General features: G+C 30.0%; 1 protein-coding gene across 3 annotated transcripts in view; it reads right to left on the minus strand.

Annotated features, from left to right (window-relative positions):
• Positions 1 to 3,291: 3,291 nt before the first annotated feature.
• Positions 3,292 to 23,084, minus strand: part of Tcs4 (Threonyl-carbamoyl synthesis 4) — a 500,068-nt gene continuing 480,275 nt past the window's right edge. For all 3 annotated transcript variants that reach the window (XM_035371848.2, XM_085811721.1, XM_035371847.2), the window contains exons 4-8: positions 21,732 to 21,861; positions 17,546 to 17,750; positions 14,836 to 15,115; positions 3,556 to 3,627; positions 3,292 to 3,448 (exon numbers count right to left, since the gene is read on the minus strand). In XM_035371848.2, the coding sequence (XP_035227739.1) occupies positions 3,340 to 3,448; positions 3,556 to 3,627; positions 14,836 to 15,115; positions 17,546 to 17,750; positions 21,732 to 21,861 (796 nt within the window). In that variant the 3' untranslated portion in view covers positions 3,292 to 3,339. The remainder of the gene's footprint in view (positions 3,449 to 3,555; positions 3,628 to 14,835; positions 15,116 to 17,545; positions 17,751 to 21,731; positions 21,862 to 23,084) is intronic.

Consider the following 23,084-nt stretch of genomic DNA (forward strand, 5'->3'; position numbering starts at 1 on the left):
GTTTCCAAAATTTCAAAAACAATTTGGAAAAATCGTGATATATCAGTTAAAAGTAGTTTAAAATTCTTGAAATTTGGATATGTTACAAATAAAAGCAAGCTGCATCAAGTAGCACTACGTAAGCATCATTTTACACAAATATGATACAGCTTAAAGTCAGTAGTTTAGAAGGGAATTGCTATTCAACGAACAACAGTGTATTAAACAATTTTGAGATAGCCGAAGTGTAAAAATTATATTGAGGTGAGATTTACTAGCCGAATTGCATTACGGAACCAATGGCAGATTAGATGCAGGTCAACGAGAGTCTGATGGTTTTGTGATTTAATTCATGCACAACAGAACTGCAACACCATCTCAGCATAGATCTGTTATTATTTCTGCTACAAGAAGGACAGTATAGGTCACAACAGTATGTAGAAGGCTGCATGAAAGAGGTGTGTGTGCCATTTACCTCCCATCACCAGAAGGAGCATATGAATTAGGCACCTAGTAATTTAAAAATTAGACAAAAATCAGTGGAGGTGTATGCTATTCACTGATAAGTCCTGAATGGGAAGGAGTATCCTTAACTCCTCCCCATTCAAGAACCTGCTTAGAGGCTTTTAGGTGGGCACACAGACCTGTATATGCTGCCACATGGAACTCTCAATATTCAGGGGTACAGGAACGATATACTGGATTCTACCGTTTGTTCGTATACTGCAGCAATTGGCAATAGCTTCATTTTGCAAGTAGATAATGCCCGCTCTCACACAAATCGCCTTGTGCACCAATTTCTTGAAGAAGAAACTACGGTCCAAATGGAATGGCTAGTACACTCTCCCAATATTAATCCCACTGAATTTTTTTTGTATTTAATTTGTATGCCCAAATTTAGGAGATTTTAAGCTCCTGTTGATATCATAAAATGTAAATATTCTGTATAACACTTTCTTGTGCTTTTAAGTTACCACTGATAAATCTTATTATTAAGTTTCACCCAATTCACTTAAATACTTTTTGAGTTACCAGTTTTCCATTTTTTTACTTAGCTTTTAGAACCAGTGTATTTTAATACCTTACAGAGATCTTATGTACATATTCTATTTATGAGAATTAATGTTTAATAGGTAAATGTTTGTATTTAATTTTGTAACAGTAGTAAAATACTAAACATTAGCAGCAAAATATCATGTTTGAATTTGTTTTTAAATTTATAAATGGTATATTACTGAGTTTATTTTGTGATTATATTTATATGCACATTTTTTTGACAATTTTATCATCATCATATTTAAAATTACTTTTGTAAAGAAAAGCTTTTATTCCCTACTCAGTATTTTATAGTACTTTCATTTCTATGAAATTTTAAGAAAATTATAACATCAAATACAAAGACAAAAAGCATAATTTAAAATAAGAAAAAAATGTAGAATAATGAATTAATATATTTTACATCCAAATCACGTTATACTTAGTTTAATAATGTGAGTTACGTATTATTCAGTAATTTTTAAATTAAATTTGCTAGGGGCGTCCTTTTAAAGTTGCATTGGAAACCACTCCCCCTCCTCAATTCTAAGGTTAGCAGCTAAGCTGTATTAAATCCTTTCATATTTCACTATTGTTAAACATTAAAATGATGTGACAACTCATTCTATACAGTTTTTTTTTTTTTTGTGTGTGTGCACTAGCTATTTAAGGTTGTGGCTACTACTAAGGCCAGAAGCAATGGCCATTTTATTACGCAGGCATCTAATAGGCAGCCACCATTACCTTCTGTGAAGGGAGAGACAATTTACATCTATGCTTTTTCCTGGATTTGAACCTGGGCCTTTCAGTTTGACAGTAAGAGTCATTAACCACTTTCCCATCTGGGCAGCATTTTAAGCCATAAAAACAGATAGTGGCTATAAATATGCATGTGAAAGTTTCAATATACAGACTATAAAATTATGTTTCATCATTTATAGAAAGATTCAAAGCTTCTAATAATTTAAATTTTTACTGAATTTCAATGCTATAACTTAAAAAAATATTTTAATACAGGTTTTTGACTACTATTATTTATTTCCAACCTACAAATTAATTTTAAAGAATTAAGTTGAAATTTTTTGTTTTGTTTTGTTGTTGTAATTAGAAGTATCACATTATTTTCATTTTAAGCTGCAGTAGAATTTTAAAACTTGAAAATTAAATAAATAAAATGTCAAATGATTTTATAACAGGTATTATTAAAAATAAATATTTTAAAAATGAGTTTGACTTTTAAGACCTTAATTATTAATTGGGGATTGGAAGATTGTTAGAAATCATATCAATATACAGTCAAAAGTCATTAATTCGGACACCCATAATCTGGAATGATCTATAATCCGGACCTCAAAGCTACAAACTTTCTGCACATGCGTCGCTTCGACGCACGCGCATAGGCATTTATGCGTGCACGCAAGACCTTTATGGCTGCAAATATGTGTGTGCACATGCGCGTTTAATGTATAACGGACAGTATAAGCTAAGCTAAAATTATCTAATTGAGTTATGTTGCAGATTGTGTTGTTCCTTAATCTTTGAATTGGATCTGGCTTATTATTTTTTGCAGACTGTTAGAGCAATTTTATAAAAGTAAGCTTGAACTTTCGATTATGTCAAATAGAATTTCCGATATATATTTCTAATATGTAAAGGATTTACAAAGCGAAAGTATGTTTTGAAATCCGAAATCTGTTTATCAATGTCACGCTGCTCTGCCACGGGGAGAGGGGGGGGAACGCCGTGGTGCGTAAGGAATTGGAAGTTGATCTGTCAGCACTATCCTTATCTTCACGGCAGATGTTTTTATTTTATTTGGCTTATAATTCCTTACTAAATGTAGTATTTCATGTCATGTACTCCGTCTTTGATATGATTTAAAGCAATTACAGGCGTAATGAATGGCGCGCAACTTAAACAACTTACATTGAAAGAAATGTTTAATAAAGTAAACAAATAAATATTAAGCTTTTTTTTGTAAATTTTGATACCCTTTAGATCATAATTGTTCTTTATTTCATAAATTACGGTTTCATATTTTTAATTTTGTAATTTCGGCATGTAATCTTTGATCTATAATCCGGAAAAATTGATAATCCGGAATCGCCGAAGTCCCGACGAGTCCAGATTGACGACTTTTGACTGTATTTACTTTCACTTTAAGCCATATCCTAGCTGTATTATTCTTAAAAGTTTTAAAATTAAGTGCAGTTTACATTTGAAGTAATATGTTATTTATCAACACTGAATGATAGGTAAATAAAAATATCAGCAGAATGAAAGAATCTACATTTATTTACAATACATTTAAGAACAGATCTAGTATTATGTAGCTGAGACTTTTTCTTTTTCTACCTGCAAATCAATTTTAGGCATCTTAACTTTTATAGACGCTTTTCTAACTTCCTCACTTAAATCAGTTCCAAGAGGACAACTAGGGGGGAAAAAAAAGAATATACAATACCGACAGCAGTATTTTAAATATAAATATCATCGAGTAATATTTAAACTACTTTAAAACAAATTTATTATTTTACTTACTCAGGATCTGGTTTAATGCTTTCAAAATTGGAGCAAATGTCTACACCAGCTTTGAGTTTTTCTACTCCATTCCTACAGAATTGAAATAATGTTGCATTAGAATAAAAAGTTTAAATAAAATTTAAATTATGCAAATGAATATGTAATAATAAATGTGCAAATATAAAATTATAAAATGTATAAATAAAAAATTTACAAAGTACATCAGACCCACACAAAATGAAATCATAATTGACGATATAAATAATTCTGGAAACAGAATTCAGTCAAGAATTAATTATACCGCTCATATGAATCACATTAAGAACTAAAAGCTACATAACAAAGATTTAAATAAAACATTAAGAAAAAAAAAAAAAAAAAACTACGTATTAATGGGAATATCTATTAATGAATTGCACATGACATGTTTATATGATAGTTTCTTTGAAACAGATTAACAGGAAAAGTTTTCAGACTGTGTGCTAGAACATACTGATTGCTTGAAATTAGTTGCCCAGCAAGCTTATCTTACTATTTTAGATACTGAATTAAAAAAAAAAAAAAAAAAAAAAAAAAAAATACAGTAGATGTCACTAGATGTGATTATGGTTAATATTATCATTCGGGTACTATTATCAAATTGCTAAAGTGTCTTCAATTTGGGCCCACCAGCAGCTCACCACTGGTACTGAAGTTACTGAATACAGGTAGTTCAGTCCGGGATTCAAATCCTGGCAAACTACATGACCATCTCTGTGGTTTTCCCTATGTGTAACATGTATACTAGCCAGTTTCCCATTGAAAGCCCTCCATGAAGACAACCTTACCCTTAGGCAGATATCCTATTTGATATTGCCATAACTAGGCAAAACCAAACTCTTCCGTTTGTATACAAAAGCATGGGAAATACATTGCTTATTGTGATCAAGAATTTGATTAATATGATAAAATATTACAGAATGAATTTTTAAATTGTGATATAGAAGTGACCAGATAAGGTTCAAATAGGTTATACAATATTACCAAACAATAAAGAAATATTGCCAATTCAGAGATTAAGTTGTCAAACAGCTTGGTTTTGATTTTAATGAACCATTTAAAATTAGACAAAGCCTGATTTGGCCTACATTTTGAATAACTGCAATAATTTTGAGGACAGTCAGACATAGGTCCCTCTTCTTCAGAAGTAAAAAATTGTTTGCGGAGGGGAGATTATTTCACAGGAATTTTTTTCCCTGTGCTAAGTTTGATTTTTTGCTGATTTTAAATTTTACACTGGCCTGTTCTCTTATCTGTTCAAGTCTACCATGTACAGAGTAGCATATTTTCCAAATTTTACAAAGATTTGCTGGACTACCTGGCTTAATGAAACTGGAATTCTTCATAATCTTGCTTTTATGCAACAAAAAATTCTCTTGACTGTGTTTTCAGCTCCCAATGTTGATGAATGTTTTGTTCTACAAAGTATTCATTTTTTATTGTATTTGATCATTTTTAGTTATTTTTATCATTTATACTCACTTTTACTCTCTTTTGATCATTTTAAAATTATGGAGACTACTAAAATATAAAGCCAATTTATTAAATCACTATCACCTACTCCCAGAAAACAGTCAACAAATTGCTGCTATAAAGTTAAAGATTTCTCAACCCCTCTTATGCGTGATTCTAAAAAAATCATTGCTTGCAAATCAAGGCAAAATATGAAATGGATATGTAATGGGAAAAGTCATAAGGTTTAGAAAGTACTGAAGGTTTGGTTTACAAAAATTTTAGAAAACAATCTGACAGTGAGTAGTCTACTGATGCAGCTGAAAGTTGAAAAATTAACCATATAAATAGAAAGAAATGATTCTGTAGTAATATACAGCAGATTTAGCCAACGAAAGAAAATGTTGTTTACAAATGTATTAATAGTGAAGTAAAAGAAGCTGATTTACCTGCTGCAGAATATGCTGGTTGTCAAACAAATGGCCTGAACTGTTTACAAAATACAGTTCTGAAAATATTTCTAGTGCAGATGAAACAATTCTATAATAATGCTCCAAAATACATATTCATTTTACAGCTGAAAATTAAAAAAGTTTTAAAATGAAGATTCTGTGACTATTTTATGCTGCAACAATTAAAAAAAAAAAAAAAAAAGTGTTAAAAAAAATTTAAAAAAGAACTAGAAAAAGAAAAAAATCCCCAATGCTTTAAAGGAGTTTACCAATATACTACTAATACTAACATCATTCAAGACATGCATGGCATCTACACTTTGTAATGAATGACTTTGAGATAGCATAACAAACTGAAAATTATATTTTCCTTCTTACTGACAGCTGCACAATGCATAACAAAAATGTCTTAAAACACACTGAAATCATATATTTACCAGCAAATATCACAGCCCTAATTTAACTATAAGCTCAATGAAAATGATGAAAGTATTTAATTACCTGATATGAGTATTGGATTCTTTTATATATGGATGGTATGGATATACATACAAATGAATTAACATAGTAACCTAACTTTTTTTTATGTACTGCAGCTGTTTTGGGAATGCATCTCAGAAAAGACAATTCAGAATTGCTTTAAATATAACTAACTTTTAATAAAATAGCTGCTGCAGAATATGCATTATCTAATCATTCCGATTAATATGAATGGGAAACACGAGGAATTTAATGCATGGATATTGATAAAAATTTAAGTTGCAACACAGAGTGCAGACAGACAATAAGTTCAAGATATCAACTAATTACTTCCTGAAACAAGTCTAAACACATCATATGAAGATGAAACTGATGAATTCTCTATAAATGCTAAGATGAGAGATGTCCTCTGAATATTAAGATTAAGTGCACAGCTTCCATCAAGTAATTTACAGTGAGCATAAAAAATTTATGAACTTTTGCATAAAGGATATTATATACAGGAAATTTTTAACTAGGAAAATGTTGTGAAAGTACGAATTCATATGTTTCTGGTTATATTTATATTAAACTAGTTACTAAATTCTACTGCTGCTCAGATATTTTTTCTCATCATTTAATGATGAATGGATATTGAAGGGTATTTTTTCTCATCATTTAATGTTCAGATTCAGTTTATGTTGACTCTGTAGAACTAGATGATAAGACTGACATTATTTATTTTAATGGGGGGGGGGAATGTGAAGTTTGAATGATATGTACCAGTTCATGAAAAATATAAACACTGCATCTCCTTTCACTAATATTGAAATAATTTTAAGAATTTACTTAATTATTTTCTTTAAGTAATATACAGGAAGCAGATTCTTCTGTGTTTTAAAATAAGTAAAAATTATTTAAGAAATTCAACAGAACAAACAGGGAAGGCTAAAAACTTTAACAATGCATGATACAGAAAAATGATAGTACAGTCAAAAGTCATTAATTCGAACCTCAAAGCTAAAAACTTTCTGCGCACGCGTTGCGTTCACACATGCACATAGGACCTTTACAGCTGCGAATATACATGTGCGCATGCGCATAATACGTTTACGCATGCGCGTTTAATGTATAACGGATGGTATAAGCTAAAATTATCTAATTATCTATTTCAGTTAATGTTGCAGATTGCGTTGTTCCTTAATTTTCGAATTGGATCCGGCTTATTATTTTTTGCAGACTGTTAGAGCAATTTTATAAAAGTAAGCTTAAACATCCGATTATGTCAAATAGAATTTCCGATATATATTTACTAATATATAAAGGATCAACAAAGTGAAAGTATGTTTCGAAGTCCATTAAACAGAAAGTGGAATTGCTGCAAAAAACGGATAAATCTATATCCTTTGATTATCTAATCATTCCGAAATATGTTTATCAATTTCATGCTGCTCTGTGGGGGGAGGGAAACGACACGGCGCGCAATGAATTGGAAGTTGATCTGTCAGCACTATCCTTATCTTCAGGGCAGATGTTTTTATTTTATTTGGTTTATAATTCTTTACTAAATGTAGTATTTCATCTCGACGTACTCGGCCCTTGATATGATTTAAATCAAGTTTCTCCTCATTATAATTTGCTTCCGATAATGAAGAAAGTGACTCAGATGTTATTGAAAACGAAAAGATTTCGATTGACAAATTAGTCGGTATTCTCGACACAGCAATTATAGGACTTGAACAGCGGAACTTTGTAACTGAACAAGAAATTATGTCTGTTTAATAGAATTAAAGAGAAAGTATTATCACATGAAATGAGCAAATTAAACAACTTACATTGAAAGAAATGTTTAATAAAGTAAACAAATAAATACTTAGCTTTTTCTTTTTGTAAATTTTGATACCCTTTAGATCATAATTACTCTTTATTTCATAAATTACGGTTTCATATTTTTAATTTTATAATTTCTGCATGCCATCTTACCAGATTTAAAGTGATGATCTATAATCCGGAAAAATTGATAATCCGGAATCACCTAAGTCCCAACGAGTCCGGATTAACGACTTTTGACTGTATCAAGTGGTTAGATTATCAGGATACTACTGAATAGTTTTTTTTTAATGAAATGTAAAATGAAAATTTTTAAAAGTCCAATTAATGACTATACATATTTTAGATTATACCAGAAAATACTTTAATATACAAGTATTATTGTAATAATGTTTGTATTCTTTATTATTAATAAAATTTTCAGTGACATTATTTAAGATGTCTTAATGCAAGATTGCTAATTCAAGAGGTCCAATTTAAATTTTTTCTAGGGTTCACTAGATTAAGATTTTTCAACGTATGACCCCATCTGTTACTGTGTAACTAAATTTGAGGAGTTAACAAATTTTAGCAAAACTATTAAGACAATTTCTGGATCCTCACTGACTGAAAATTAATTCTATATTATCCAGGCAAAATGCCATATATATATAATAAGCTGTGAAATTGCGAGAGTGAACAGGCCTTGTGTCATCTTGCTAACTGTGATTGGTTATTTACCCCTACTGAATAGCATCTTGAAATAGGGTTGGCTGTACCTGGTTCCTTATGAATTAAATTTCTGAGTGAACTGAGAGAGCTTTGTTTTATCATCAACAAGTGATAGCAACCCTGATGTACTTTCTCATCAATGTATGTACTGTCTAATTGTTTTATAGAGGGGAAAAGAATAATTCCTTTCAGATCTCTTCAATCCTTCATTTTAAGTAACACTATTTAAGATTTCTTAACATACAATAAGGGAAGGGGAATCTTTTAGAATTATTAGCAAACCCATTGCCTATCTTTTTTATAAGGTAAAAAAAAAAAAAAAAAAGGAAAAGAAAAGAATATGCCCTCTTCTGTTTTACTCATATCATTTGTTACAACATTACCTTTGTTTCATAATGAAATTCTTACAAGCATCCTTATACACAGAAAAACATATTACAAGCATATAATTTTGTAAATTAGTATACTGTACAGTTAATTTATAGAGGAATGTAATTATGTTTGACATCTTATTTTAAATAGAGCTGTAGCTTTGAAGCCAAATAATTCTTTTCATTACTTGCAAACTCACAGTCTTATTATTGCCTATGCTTAGGGCCCCTAAATCAGGCTATAATTCCTCATAACCTTGCTTTCATGTTGATTAGATGAAGATCAATGTAGTCAGCTAGTAATCTCTATTCAGGTTCAATCTAATAACTCACTTGAACTATCAGAAGAAACTAATTTTATTCATCAGTCAAAATATAAAAACAAAAATTGCATACTAAATCAGAAACATAAATTTTAAGATAGAATATTTTTAGATTTTTTATGCTTATATTAACTTTCATACGGAAATTTTATGAATATTCTCTTCAACATATACATTATATTTATGAAGTTTGATATGAATTACTTTTGCAATTTCATTGTCATCTTTTATTTTAGTAATCCAGAATTTCTAGGAAAAATGTATGAAAAATTGTTTTGTTGTCCTTTGGGGGTGAGCACGAGTGATAAAGACATTTATCTTAATGAATTTTTCACAAATGAAGATTTAGAGTAGAGTAGTGTTGGTGTTTATACAGACAAATGCTAAACGAGAATATTGGATTTGTATCAAAAGTATGTATCAATGAATATATCACTTTTCCTTACTGCATGCCTCGAAATCCCCCAAAAAATATCACTATATTTAAATGCTGTGCTTTGTGATGTCATCTAAATTATTAATTTTGATAAAAAAGCCAAGCCCTTAACAATCACTTATTTTCAAAATTTTACAAAAACGTAGATACGATTACCAAATTTTATTGTTATATGCAGAAATACTATAGCTCTCACAAAGATGAAATTTATACAAATTATTATAATAGAAAGATGAAATTGTTATATATTTAAGTCAGCAGGTATTTAATTTTGTTTACTTTTTCACAATGAATTATGGCTTTTAAAATTCTCTATTATTTGTCAGATATTTCTGAAAAACTGAATAATTTAAACAGATCACTTAAATAAAATAGCTGCATTGTTAAAAAGTAAAATTATATGTTTTCGATAGAAAAATTAATATATGCTCTAATGAAGAAATTACTAAGTTATCAAATGATACTGGCTTGAATCTTGAGTTTTCTATAAAATTGTTAGCTGAATTTTGGCTGGTGAACAGGACAGAATTTTCAAAGCTTTCTGAAATGGTCTTAAGCATATTTCTAATATTTTCTAGAACACATTTGAGTGAAGTGTTATTTTCAGCATTAACGTCTGTAAAATTAAACAAATCTGTTAACTCTGAAAAAGGTTGAATAAGCTGTACTTCATGCAATACAAAAAGATTGATCCAAGATTTATGTCTTTTTATGAAAGTAAACATGATAAAATTACATTCTAGTATATAATGAAGAGTTATTTTCAAATAAATTATCTTGACTTATTATCAGCTAATTTTTTAACTCCTATTCATAATATACTTTTATTCATGACATAATTTCTAAAATTAGAAGTACCAGAGCCCTATGAAAAGCTGTCAGAAAAGATGAACAACAATAATAATAGTAATATTTCTGATGACTAATAATAATAATTATTATTATTAAAATAAAATAATTAGTAATTAAAATTCAATGAAATCTAAGAAGGATAAATAAGATTTATTAAATCAAATTAACCCTCGGACCTTTTCGGAAAGTGATAAAATATCAGACCTTGTCTTATTTATAGCTCTGGCTGGAATTACATTATCATTCAAAAACTATGTAATTATGAAGATAGGCTTTGGTTGAACTTAAGCTCTGATAGTATACTACTTCAAGGGATGACAGAAACAAGAATCATTCTTTCCCAAACATACGAATGAATAACATTAAAATGGTTAAAGTACAACTAACGAAAAAAGAGAGAATGCTGAAAGCAGTATAAGAGAATATAAGAAAATTTTAATAGGTAGGTGTAAATATGAAAACAAATAGAGAAGATTTTAACATTTTTTCTGACTATGATCCACTGCCAATATACTTCTAGCTATCAAACAGAACTTGGCAATGGGGGAAAAACATTCCCTAAATCCGATGGTTGACCTGTAAGCTGAGAGCAAACATAAAGTTCTGTGCAAGTGACCATTTTCTTCTCACATATTTGGTTACATCATTCTAAAAAATCTACAGGTGCCATGGAAAGTTACTAGCCTTGGATGTGTTCGAGCCAATACCTTAGTGCTTCAATGTGTTAAGTCTGCTGTAACTTTGTAAAGACCTTATTTTATTCTAACCAATTATTTTTTAATTTCAGAAACTTTCTTTCCCTTCTGATTTCAGTTTCCTGCCAGAATTTTTATGATATAGTATGCAAATCTAAGAGAGTTTGGAATCAGTACTTAAGCAGAGTTTTTAAGAGTTTGTAATAGGAGAGTTAGTTTCAAATTTATGCATGAGTAGTTGGTGCTTAGCCACTACTTTAGATTATATTGATAGTCTAGGTTTGGCTTTGCTATATATGCAGCTGATTTAGTAATTTAGATAAATAAGGAGCCAGTCGTGTAACCAGTCTTACTTCATAGTGATTTTACATCTTATTCTTCTGTTAAGTTAATTAGCCACAAGTGGTGATAGATTGTGAGCACCGAGCGAGTGCATTTTTGTTAAGTTCAAATAAAAAGGTTATTTAAACTTTCTTCTTCAGTCATCTGTTCTTCCAAGACCTAGCAAAAATTTGCTCCTTAGTCTTTTCAGCTAGGGTCTACAGTGTATGATTCCAAAACATACTAGAAGACTCTACAACTTGAAGTGCATTTAAGAACATAAAACAATGTTTCATTCTGTCATTTTATTGCAAATCGTGAGTAATTGAAGCATCTTATATGGAATCAGTGGATCTGATGATACATTCAAAATGATCATGTCTACTACTTTTGAGTATGAAAAATTCCCATTCTCGAACAAGCAATTCATTGCACTTCCTGGAGAATATGATCCTGACATGACAGTTTATGTGAGGGGGATGGGTTCTTCCCTTAAAAATCTCAATCTTCATCTAAGGATTTGTTTCCTGGAAAAAGACAAGTATGCATTCAGAAGTTACAATTGATTTTTAAGACTTATTTTTATGTTCAGTTTCATTAAAGAAGTACTACAGCCCTTTGTATTTAAGGGTTTGCTGCACTCTGCCTAGAAATAAGATTTGTCTTGCAAACTGAGATGTACTAGATCCAGGCTCTGGCACAGTTTAAGCATCAAACATTGCAAAACATCTGCTTCAGTAAAAAGGGAAAAGTCAGAATCCTTGTTATAGAAGACTGGATATTAGCACTTTTAAAGATGTAATCCAAAAGCAATTTTGCATTGTCATAGAGAAGCACAATTTCCTTTTGTCAGATTTTTCATGCCATTGATTTTTAATCATCCTTTTCAATGTTTTCAAAGTTCTACAACAGGATGTTACAATATTAATGAATCTTCTCAGCATGAATTCCGGATTCACAATGCCTTCTTTGTTGAAGAAGGCACATCAACTTGCAGATGGAACCAGTTACATTTTTTCAGAAATGGGGAATTTGAGATGTTTCCATTCAGAAATTTCATATGCAGTACAAAGTCCAAAATCCGGACGTCCATTACCTGGAATGATCTAAAATCTGGACCTCAAAACCACCAAAAACGTTTTTCTGGTAGGCTTTACGCATGCGTATTTGATTCCCCCCTCTGCGCATAATAAAACATCTGGAGATTCCCGATTCTTAATTTCACTTCGACACTAAATAAATAAAATACCTTGTAATTGAAGAAACAATCATTTTAGTATACATTTGTACGATCAGTGATTTAGCTCAGTTGCTATGTATCTGCTTTGTACATATCTAAAACCGAAATATTCCACATATATACATCATTGATCTGACACAAACCTGGCGGATAATCATCACTGCATGTTTATCAAAACATGACAACTTGGGTAATGACTCATGTAGCGATGCCTAAACAATTTTCTTTTATGTTAGTAATTGAATAACAAAGGAGTATGGTAACCTTTTATGTTGACATTATGCTTGGCGATGATTACAGATTTAAGTTAAATGTGCTAAAAAATGTTGACAAGGAAAAATTTAACAAAAATTTCTTTCCATATGCTAAAAATAGATTTTGTTGACGATACTCATAGAACCAAAGATTACATTTAGGACTATTTGAATTAAGAATAACTGATTTGTTATTCACATTAACCTAGAACCAGTGCCAGGGTTCCATAAGGTGGTACTGGGCCGCAGAATTTAGGACCCACAGAAATTGCATCAGGCAGAGAGATATTTAGTGTGGGCCCTCATTAAGGCTTAAGTATATGTGGGAATTTATTTATTTAGAAGTCTGATAAGTCTTAAGCATGTGCAAGAAATAGACATAAGTATAATAACTAACACAATTCAAGCTTAATTGTCTCAGTGCACGATAGAAGCACAATAAAATTTAACGGAACAACTTGTTGTTAGTCGGCAAGCTCATGATGCATAGCCAAATTTGTATAGTGAATGATAGCTAAATTTGATGATGATAGCTGCACATTTTAAAGGTTTTCGTATATCACAAAACAAAGGTGAAATTTTCCAATTAACGAATTTCGCAAAGAAATGTGAAGAAGCGGTAATAAATGAATATGATATAAGAGAAGTTTTTCATTGTGATGACAATGTTTCTTAATCATCAATCAGTTAATAAATTGCGAAATCTGTAGTATGGTTCTAGATCCAGAAAAAAGTGACAGAGAAGTTACAAAAAACGAAAAAAATTCGATTGACAAGTCAGTCGGAATTCTCGACACAGCAGTTACAGGACTTCAACAATGTAACTAAACAAGAGATTATGTCTTTCTACAGAATTAAAGAGAAAGTATTAGCACAAAAAACAAAGCAACTTAAACAACTTACATTGAAAGAAATGTTTAATATGGTAAACAGATAAATATTAAGTTTTTTTTTTTTTTTAAATTTGATACTCTTTAGATCATAAATACTTCATTATTTCATAAATCATGATTTCATATTTTTAATTTTATAATTTCTATATGCCATCTTACTAGATTTAAACTGATGATCTAATATCCGGAAAAATACCAAATCCAGAATCGCCAAAGTCCCGATTTCAGACTTTGTACTGTACATATATTTCACATATTCATATATTTCTGTTGAGAAATGATAGATTGGAAGTTCTTGATTCAAGATTATATTTATGAATTCATTTCCTTCATATAATGATCCAGTAATGTGAGAGCTGTATGGAAATATTGTGCCTTACCTGATCTATCAATATAAAAAGTATCCAGTCAAAATGCATTTTTTTAAAAAAAATTTCACAAGCTTTACGATGATATGGTATATGTTCCTAAGTAAAACACCAGTTTCATCCTGGCAATCAGCAGCTTCTTGTTTTCAATGATCAATTTAATAATAATATTTTCCTCATTCCAGTTATGAAGCTTCCTTTGTTGATAATTATACTCAGTACCAATCAGATTCTCAAATAACGGATTTGTGCACAAAATTTATCACCATCCACTTAATGCATGGTAATTAATTTTAGATGGACAATACCTTTTTGCTCACAGAAAAATGAGTCACTTCCAATTTGAAGAGAACTTCCAAATGATGCAACATGCTCAGCAATGATAATACCAACCTCTAACTGTTACAGCATAGCCATTATTTCACTTGACAATAAACTAAGAGAGCTAACTACATTTATTAAAATATCCAAATATTCTAACAAAATGTTCTGAGCAAGCGTATTTTAGACTTATACAGAACATACTCTTTAATTCATAAATTATTGTAAAATTCAATAAGAATTATTTTGCACTTTAATAGATAATAAATATTTTCACTTACCATGCAATCATAATGCCATTGTCAGTGCAAAGTCTGGAAGGTGGGCAGTAGAATTCTGTATTTAGTGCTGCACACATATTATTTAATGCAGTTCGTATATAAGTGTTGCAAGCAACACCACCAGAAAACACCAACGATCTTTTATTTGAATTCAAGAGATTTTTTATTTCACAAAATATAAATGCTCGATGAATGCGATGCATCATATGAAGAGCATAACCATGAAGGAGTGATGCACATATATCTTTTGCAGTGGGAACAACACCATCAGGTGGTACATCTAAAAAAAATAAAAATAAAAATTTACTCATAAAATAATTTAAATCAGTTTTATTGCCAAGCAATAGGATAACTTATTCCAAATGCTCATAATACTTAGTTTAAATGAAACACAGTAAAACCTCTAAAAATCAAACTTCTATTAAGTCTCTGTTAACGAAGCTAGCAACAACTAAAATATAGCAGCATTAGAAACAGTACAGCAGAAATCAATAACATTAGCGAACTTAATCAGTAATTGATTCTTTGCCTTTCTTACCAGTAATGGGCCATATAATGGTCTTCCAATTGTTCAGTCCTGTAAAATATGTGGTTTACATATTTTAAAAATGAAAGTACTGGTAATTGGCAATCAATTCATAGACATGCTCCAAAGGTTAAAAGAATAACATTTTGGAATGGATAAATGAAGGAAACAATATACAAAATTTGAGTGATTGAAAAATTCTTTGCAGCATAGATCCAGAGAATAAAAATTTGCAGTACTGCTGAATATGACAATGAAATGAAAAAATATGAAAATTAGCCATTCTGAAATCTTGGCTAATTTTGATTATGGCAAAGCATATGAGGCTCTCTCTCTAAGCAGACGAATGCTTTTATGAAAAACGTTTTAAGGAAAATCGGCTCTTATATATGTTATATAAAAGGAAAACCATAAAAACTTCCATTGGCCAGCCCATTTGCCAGGATATGAACTCAGTCAAGTTACCTATATCTAGCATTTTTAATGCTTGACCCCTAATAGGCACTGAAGCCCTCAGCAAAGCTCTTTAATGTAAAGAAACATTTCTTAAATGGTGTTCAACGGAGATCGCTCAAGGGTTCTGCAAAACTTATGTGCTTTTTTTATTACATTCAAGAAGCAACTTAAAAAAAGTGATAAAAATGAATGCTCAGACCTTAAAAAAAATAGAATAAAAAGAAACCCCCTCTTCCACTTACTAATCTGCACAAGTGATGCAAATGTGACTGTCTGACACCACAAGTTGTGATGATGCCATGGGGGCAATTTTTTGTATTTTAGAGCACCCACGTGCTGAATCATGGTATTGGTTACTCTCATGCTCGTTTCTTTATTGATCATTATACATGGGAAATCCCACAAATCTTAAAGTACACAGAAGTCTCTCAGCTTATATACATATATATAATGAAAATAAAAGGGTGCTGTAAGGAGCCAACTGTAGTTATCTGTCAATGTGTGTGTTAAAAAATCTAAATTGATTGAGATTTTTGTTTTTTATTTAAGGTTTGCCTACTGATAAACTTTGTTGGTTTTTATAACATTACATAGCACATATTCTTCCACGACATTAAAAGTAAAGTAAATAATGCAACACCTTAATGGCCATAATGTATATTAAGAGGAAATTCAATCAGGAAACAATATAAACATTTATTTTTTGACAGTTACACACACAAATACAAGAAGAATCAAAATTGCAGATACATTCCATCATGCATATCTTCCAACTGAAATATTTTCCTAATGTGATTCACAGCAGAAGTTAATAATTTTATACAAGTTGTTTGCTCATCATTTTTCATTACAATAAAGTTTGCTTGGAAAATAACCAGTATTTACTGAGCACCACATCATCCAGAGCAGATGGAGATCAGCTGTTACTTTCTGTCTTTGGAGTTTTATAACCTAGAAATTATTATTATAATAATAATTTGTTTGTATTTTATATTCTGCTATTAACATTATCAAATTTAAATTTTATTTGGTCTTAATAGATAATTGTTACAGTACTTCTGTTTTAAAAATTGTTTCTAATATTTGTTGCAGAATGAAGAGTTGTCTTAAAAAAAGGCACTCTAAAGCATCCTACTACAGAACTTTATAGAATTTGACTTTTCTGCTTGATTATGGTTTTTGCTTTGAATTCAACAACTAGCTCAGCTGCTAGAGATAATGATAATAATATCAGAGTAATACAAATGAAATCATCCCAGAAGAAGTCCAGTGAGTCCTTCTACAAGTAATAACACCACAGCAGTTACTAAAAAATTTAGAATGTATGATGTAAGTTATGTCTTTAGAATCCATGAACAATCACAGTAATCCTCAGTGTGTGATACGCAGCAAAGTTCTCCCAAATAGCTCTATGGCTCCAACTAAAATGTGACATCATTCAGAATCTGTTCATGACAACAAATATGTTGAATGCATCATTTGAAAGGGTGATGAGCTCTTAAATTAAAAAAAGTTTAAAGATTCAAACTACAAAAAACAAAAAACAAAAAAAAAAAAAAAAAAAAAAAAAAAAAAAAAAAAAAAAAAAAAAAAAAACAGTGAATGAAAAAGCAACAACATTTCAAGTTTCTTAAGAAATAAGAAAATTAAAAAAATTTTTAATTATATTCTCAATAAAAAATAGTTTTATCATTATTTATAATGTATCAAATATATAATATAATGTACCATATTCTTCTTCTTCGATTTCTATAGTTTTAGTTGCGAAAGATGTAAATCCTGAAAATGAGAAGTTACAGTCTCTGTGATGAGTCAATGAATAAGGAAAACTATATGCTAATGGATCACCATCTTTTGCCATGAATTCAATGGCTTGTCCACCACTCATCTCATAGCACTCCGGCAAATTTTGTAACTTTAATCTTCGAGCTATCTGAAATTAAACCAAAACATCTTAAATACAAAATTAATATTATATATATATATGAGTATTTAAGTAGTTTTTGAATGGTAGTTAAGTAGTTTGGATAGAAGATTTTGCTAGTAATTTGAGATATATTAATAATCTGGCTGCTCATCCTGTGATTTCCACAGGCAACTGAAATGTAGCAAAATTTGCTCATGCCGCGATTTTCGCAGGCATGTGTTTTTCATCCTTTATTGAGGAATGCATTTCGCCTTTTCACCGTTTAGACAGCAAAATAAGTTATATACTGTATTAGATGTTTAATTTAGGTTTTGACTAACAGATGTCATTAGTCGTCCACTAAATTGTGGCATTTGAAGGTACTTCGTATTTACCACTCTAATTTCACTATGTTTGCTGCCTTTTTCTAATCAGAAATGGTTGCTAGAAAACATTCAGTGATTGACAGAGTACATATTTCTGATGATTTATCAGATTCTTAAAGTGATTTTAGTTTTGATATACTTTGCCTTGAAACTTGTTTCAAACTATGTCATACTAAACTACATTTCTAAGGTACTTTTTTCTCTCAGTGAATAATAGTTTCTCTCAGTGAATAATAGTAAAAGTTTTACACATTTTATTTTTTTTATATAAATATTAAATAGAAAGAACTGTAATTCAATTGAAATTTATTAAAACACATTTTCTTTGTGTGATAATATCTGAAATTGGTTTTTCTAACAGCTTAGTTTCTCATGATAAAAATCTATATAAAAAATGCATATTTCAATTCTCCAATATATAGATTCAAAATACGCAATTTTTGAAGTGATTTTGGTGCACAAATTGAGTAGTCAGAGGGTTAATAGTTTTGGGATTATCTCTTAGGGGGGGGGAACTGTTCATATCAATAAAAATAGTGAATATTAATAAAAAAGGTAAATTAATAAATATTAATAATTGTCCATTTTTATGAGAAGATTCATAAAAGGAAATAATTTATTAACAACAATACTTAGGCAAAATTAAAATTTGAGCCACTTTTATAAAAATACAGTAAATAAAAGTAAAGATTTAAATAATTATTGCTAATAATTGGAAATTAATTGATTTTTCAAGGGGAATAAAACAATTTCTGACTATATCACAAGAATTAATAGAAGCAAATGTGTTTTGTCATTTTATAATGCACGAAGTAATTATAAAAACCAAATCATGTGCCCCCCCAAAAAAATTAAAAAATATATCATTGTTTAAATCAAGAATAAAACTTGATTAAAGATTTAAATATTCTTACACAAGAAGATCACTCCCCAACACATTTGCTGTTTTGTGTAATTAAAATAATTTCAAACAAAAGTTGCAAAAAAAATTAAACAATTAAAACATTAGAAATATAAAAAGATATAATAATAAACCTTAGTTTTCTTACTTTACTTAAAAATAAAAATTACTTTCTGTTTTCCTGTAAGCCTTTCATGTATAAAATCAGTGAGATAATGACATTTCTAGATTTATTTTTCATGTTCAGAATTTCTAAAACATGTAGTTTACTCGTACTGCTAATTTACTTTTCATCCGTTTTTCAAGTTATTACATACCTAAATCCAAGAATTGGAAACTTTCATATTTACCAGCTTTTAATAGCACATGTAGTAAATATGCAAACTGCAACAAACTGATTTCTCATATTTTGCAGCACTAACTAATAATGCTAATCCCTAAGGTTTGGGCACGGGAAACAAAAGAGATCAGCAAACTTGTTTACTGCATAAAGGTTAAACCTAAAGTATTTCAATTGAAAATTAAATTCCATAATAAATTAAACTCTCATCCTGAGCAGTCTAGGAGTTAGTGGATGCTAACTATTAGCCTTAACTCAAAGTCTGGGTTCGAGCCCACTGTCAGGCTTGGTTGTTTTGCATATCTCCTTTTCCTCTTCTCACAAATATAATTTTGGTCTGCTTTCTGTGTTGCACCTTGGGCAATGTTCTAAATTTGGCCATTCCTAATCAACTGTTCTCTCCATTGGGGGGGGGGCGAGGGATTTATTAAATTGATCATACTCAATGGAATGCAATGAAATATAACAATCACAATTCCGAGATACACTGCTCTAATCATTTTAGGAAAACAATCCTATCATATAGATTTATTCCTTAAAATATAAGATTACTTATTGCTGGCAATCAGTATGCAGGAATCTGAAAGGAGCAAGAGAACTGGGAACTTGCTGACTAAGCATAGACTACACATAGTATATTTTGACTCAAACTGAACTTATTCTTTAATATCTTTTCTGTAGGAAGGGGAAAGACAAGGGGAAAAGGATTGCCGGTATATTTTGGAAAAGTTTTATCATTTTTCAAATATTCTAAAATGTTGCCAATTTTATAACAATTCTTGTTTTGATCTAGTAGACTTCAAGAGATATTATCACTAATTTTCTCCATGCTATTCATAAAGTTCTAATATGTATTTATACAGAAGTTAAAAAGTGCATAAACAGCATCAATGACAACATTCCCCAAATGAATCTTAAAGCCATTTTACTTTTCTTTCACGTATCTCAAAATCTAAAAATCTTTTCATAAATTCATTTCCAAGTTTCTTAGTCAACTTGGGGTATATATTGATTCATTTTCAAAATAACTTTTTTTATTAGGTATGAATTAATGTTTCAGTCCTAATCTTATAGATCTTATAGATGTACATTTCATTAGATAATATTAAATCGCATGCCAATTTCAGTTTGAACTAAGAATTCTAGTCAGCATTCTCTTTTAATCTGATTTCAAAACTTTATTTTTCATGTTCTGTTCTTACTGTTTGAGTTTTTGAATTTAAACTTGATATAATTTTGATACAAAAATATTATAAATATCTTTTATCAATTTTTAATTTTGATTTTTAGCACAGCATTTTTTTTTTTTTTTTTTTTTTCCTGTGAAATTACAAAACGGCTTACTTTGAATCCTGAAAATTTTCAAAAAGAAAGGTACAAAATATGCCTCAGTTCTTCATATTATTAAGGAAGTGTTGCCACCTGAATGAATGCAGACAAAATAAAATCCATGAATACATAATTGGAATAATTTTAAATCTAATGATACTTGTGCGTACACAGGCATTCAGTCAATTTAATTAAGCAGCTCTTTCCTGAGAAAGTAATCTCATAAAGGGGCCTAATACTGAAAGTTTATGATGTTGAGTTCTTAAGCAGAATATGGAGGGGGGAAGAGAGAGAGAGAGAAAGAGAGAAAGAGAGACTATTTTGTCTCCTGTTGAAAACTATGTCCTGTTCAAGTACAGAGGGCAATTCTGAAGGCTTTAATTTAACCCTCCAAGGGTTTTGGACGTAAAATTCCAGATTGAAGGATGGCTTTTTAGTTCATTACACATGAACATTTATGACAGCTCCTGATGTACCTGATTTTGGGTGGGATGTATATTGCAATAAAAGGAGTCAAGGTGCAAAGTGAGAGGCTCATTTTGGAATTTGATCAAGAAAATACCACTTACTCATAAGTTTTGCGGAACTTTGAAATTTCAGTTAAAATCTCAATGCCAGGAGGGTTAATGTTTTTGAAACATAAAGTAGAATGTGATAGTTTTTAAATAACAAAGTGGTTATTAATTACTACAAAATTCATCTATGTTCACCAAAAACAAACAGAATTTTCTAGATTTGGTACGATACAATCTTCATATACTACAAATGCTTAGAAAAATTTTTTGTACACCATAAAGGTGGCATTATATTATTTTTATGAACGTACAAAATAAACTTTTAATATTAACAATAGGCATTTTCAGAAACATTTCATTTGATGCAAAATATTACCCAGACACAAGATCATGGTAAATTAACTCATTAAAGTCAACTCAGCAGAACTGCTCACTTAACTGAGCAGAACAAAAAATAGCTTTATGCATATAAATTTGCAAATCATTTGGTACGGTTGTAATGAAATACTAACTTCCAAGCTTAAAACCAGTTATTACTTTATCTAATACTTCTCCAGGTGAGTTATGTGATGATGTTCCCAACAGCAAGAATTCTTGAAGAGATTTCACCAATGCAATTTGACAGTGTCCACCAGAGGCAAGAAGGGTAAGGAAAGGAAATTCTATGCTAGAAAGCAAAAACGGAGTTTTAATGAATAACAATATGCACTTATGATAGCTGTAAACTAACTATTAAAATACTGTTTATTGGTTTCAATCTTTTTTTGAAATAAAAACTGAATGGTCATAAGACCTAAATTCATGATGATCATGTTAAAACTGCTGCTTTTAATTTATCAGCTTAAAATATGCTAATAAATTAAAAGGAACATTTTGAAGTACCTGATGAAGATTTTTTTATTTGACAGATAATCAATTGTGATTCCATAAGGATAAGTTCCTTGACCTGTGTAATGGATCAAAATAAATAATATCCCATAGACAAAGAAATGATTAAAAAATATGTTAGACTAAAACTATTAACACTGGAAAAGTGATAACAAATATTAATTACCAGTCACAAAACTTAAAATATTAAAATTATTTTTTATATGAGATATATCAAATTTTTCAAAAAATTATAATAAAGGACAAATAATATGCATAAAAAAACAACCACTTCATCCATCAATCAGCAAATTTAATAAGCAAATAAATAATTTATAAGGTTATCTACAAGGTCTTATCAAAAGATCAACCTTTTAAAAATTAATGTTGAATTTGCAGCCTTTCCCCAAATTACATTAAAAAATTTAAAGAAAATTGGACAAATTTAGTATTTTGCTATATTTCTCAGATAATGAGAACAAAGGGTACTTATATATTATCCTGTTGGCTGCAAACTATGAAAGTACCACTGAATCATGAAAGTTGGCAGAGATCTGTCAAAGTTGCATCAACTGTTCCTACAAAATTCTGAGCTGCACTACCATCTGAAATTTTTACCATAAACAATAACAATAGGTAGTCTCTCTGCACAATCCAACAAATAGCTAACAATGCAGAAGTATTCAATGGGCTTCAATTTAGTGCTTTGTAAAAAAGCTGTCATTTTCTGCTGCTTTGTTATGCCTTCTGATTTTACCAGAAGTTCTGTTTAGCACACTAAAAATAGCATGCTAACAAAATAGTGTTCTGTTGAGCACGTTAAGGAAAAATTTTTTTCCCAGGCGATTATTCCACCATCTAAAATTAAAATCATTTTTAAAAATACAGTGGCTAAGATGATATTAAATTGGCTAACGTTGAGAAATATGTGAAACTGATTACCAGTCAAAGATTACAGATGTTAAAAGATTGCGTTTTACCTAACAATTTGGCAGAAAAACATTTATGTACAGTATAATGTGA

Source organism: Stegodyphus dumicola, chromosome 2 (assembly GCF_044657685.1).
Source record: "Stegodyphus dumicola isolate Sdum_Otavi_A_Nest chromosome 2, ASM4465768v1".
Lineage (NCBI taxonomy): Eukaryota > Metazoa > Arthropoda > Arachnida > Araneae > Eresidae > Stegodyphus > Stegodyphus dumicola.